This window comes from Limulus polyphemus, unplaced genomic scaffold (assembly GCF_000517525.1).
Source record: "Limulus polyphemus unplaced genomic scaffold, Limulus_polyphemus-2.1.2 Scaffold4194, whole genome shotgun sequence".
Lineage (NCBI taxonomy): Eukaryota > Metazoa > Arthropoda > Merostomata > Xiphosura > Limulidae > Limulus > Limulus polyphemus.
Window position 1 is genome coordinate 88,819 of NW_013669804.1, and position 2,067 is coordinate 90,885.

The 2,067-nt window shown below is 37.0% G+C and overlaps 1 protein-coding gene across 1 annotated transcript in view; it reads left to right on the plus strand.

Moving 5' to 3' along the window:
• The window catches only part of LOC106470745 (putative ammonium transporter 3), a gene marked incomplete at its 3' end in the record, with an annotated part of 13,740 nt that extends 11,943 nt beyond the window's left edge, over positions 1–1,797 (plus strand). Inside the window, exons 6-7 of the mRNA XM_013931311.1 lie at positions 667–983; positions 1,594–1,797. Of these exons, the coding sequence (XP_013786765.1) occupies positions 667–983; positions 1,594–1,797 (521 nt within the window). The remainder of the gene's footprint in view (positions 1–666; positions 984–1,593) is intronic.
• Between the last annotated feature and the right edge of the window lie 270 nt (positions 1,798–2,067).

Consider the following 2,067-nt stretch of genomic DNA (forward strand, 5'->3'; position numbering starts at 1 on the left):
CGGTCGTGACGTAAAGGTAAATTACTGAGATTTGTCAGAGGGACTTTAGACTATTATATACAGTACAGCAGTCGTGACGTAAAGGTAAATTACTGAGATTTGTCAGAGGGGCTTTAGACCTGTACTGTATATAATAAAAATCTCAGTAATTTACCTTTACGTCACGACCAGTCAGAAAGAATGTAGACACATCTATGAAACTTTCTTACGTAGGATGATGATGATGATGTGCTCTTCTTATTATGTGATGACTGCTATTTAATAATAATCATTTGAAGAGCTGTGAAAAGAAGCACTTATCTCTTAAATATGTACATCTTTATGTAAGCATCATGTTATAGATTTTGTAACAATAAACGTACTAAAATATTCTTATTGTTAACAATAGTACTGTGTAAGATAAGTAATATATGAAAAAAACAACGACCATGACATTTTCGTGTGTAGGTAATATATGAAAAGAACAACGACCATGACATTTTTGTGTGTAGGTGATATATGAAACGAACAACGACCATGACATTTTTGTGTGTAGGTAATATATGAAAAGAACAACGAGCACATTTTCGTACGTCCTTACAATACAACATTTCTTATACAAAGGGACAATGTGTGTAACTGACAATTTCGAAACACCGTGTCTCATTGGTAAACTTCTTCCAACAGCTGGATCAGCTTTCTACCATCCTTGGGAGGCCATTCTTGTTGGAGCCTTGGGAGCGTTTTTGGTGATTGAGTTCCAGCCTTTACTGGACAAAGTCAAGGTGGACGACCCAGTTGGAGCAGTGGCCGTCCATGGAATTGGAGGTCTCTGGGGGATGCTCGCTGTAGGACTCCTTGTGGATGACGACCCCTTGTTAAACTTGACAAAGGGTTATAAGGGGGTTTTTAAAGGAGGAGGGTTTTATATCTTTGGTGTGCAAACTTTAACATGCGTTGTGATTGGATTATGGAGTGCTCTCACCACTTACACTATACTTAAGGTAAAACAAGCTGATGAAAGTTTTATTTCTTAGCCAAAGTTATGCAATGGACTATTTATGTTCTGTCCACAGTGGATAATCGAACCCTGGATTTTAACGTTGTAGGTCCAGAAATTGACCGCTGACCCACTGGAGTACTGATAACATATCGTCGTGCTTTATTCTACTACTAAAAAAAACACAATGAAACCAAAATTTTGAAATATATCCCATTGAAGTCACTTTTGGAACAGAAGAACAAAAAGTTTAAATATATATATATAAATAAAAATGTCTCCGGGTGGATCGTCAGTAAATTTATGAACTTACAACGCTAAAATCCGGGGTTATATTCTCCCTACGATGGGCAGGGCGCAGATAGCCTATTATGTAACTTTGTGCCAAGGCACAAACAATCATAAAGATAATGCAAATTTTCACAAATTCTTTTCGTTTTATTTTCTACGAGGCTTTACAGCTACGTTAGCCACGTCTGTTCGACATATAAAACCAGTAGTTTTTTGGTGTTTTCTATATTTTAAGCATGACAATGTTATCCTGGAAATCAGATAAATTCCGCTTCTTCTTCTTCATTTGGTTACGTATCTCTAGTCGTTATTCTCGTTTCCAGGTTATAAATATTTTCCTCCCAATCCGGATGCCACTGTCAGAAGAAACTCTTGGCGCGGACTTCACCGAGCACGACATACGTCACGACGGTTACAATTACGAGAGAATCATCGAAGAATTGCTAGGACAAGGATTGAAAACTCACACCGATCGCTCTCATGCACCGCCTCGCACAGAATGGGACACTTACTTGATCGAGAAATACGTATTTAGTGATGCTAGAAATGAATTAAATCCAAAACAAATTAAAGATCGGATAAATTTTGTTGATGAATTATTTAAAAAGCTCCGAGATGAAGATTCTCCAAGAAGTAGTAGTTGTATTATTCTCTAAATGTATACCAGTATTTTGAATGAATCTTGCACTGTTTTCTCAGAGATGGTGACAAAAGCCCCCCGAAGCATTGGAAACGGTTTTTGTACTAATTTGCTTTAGTTGATATGTAGTTAAAGCTGTAACTTTTTCAAAGTATTT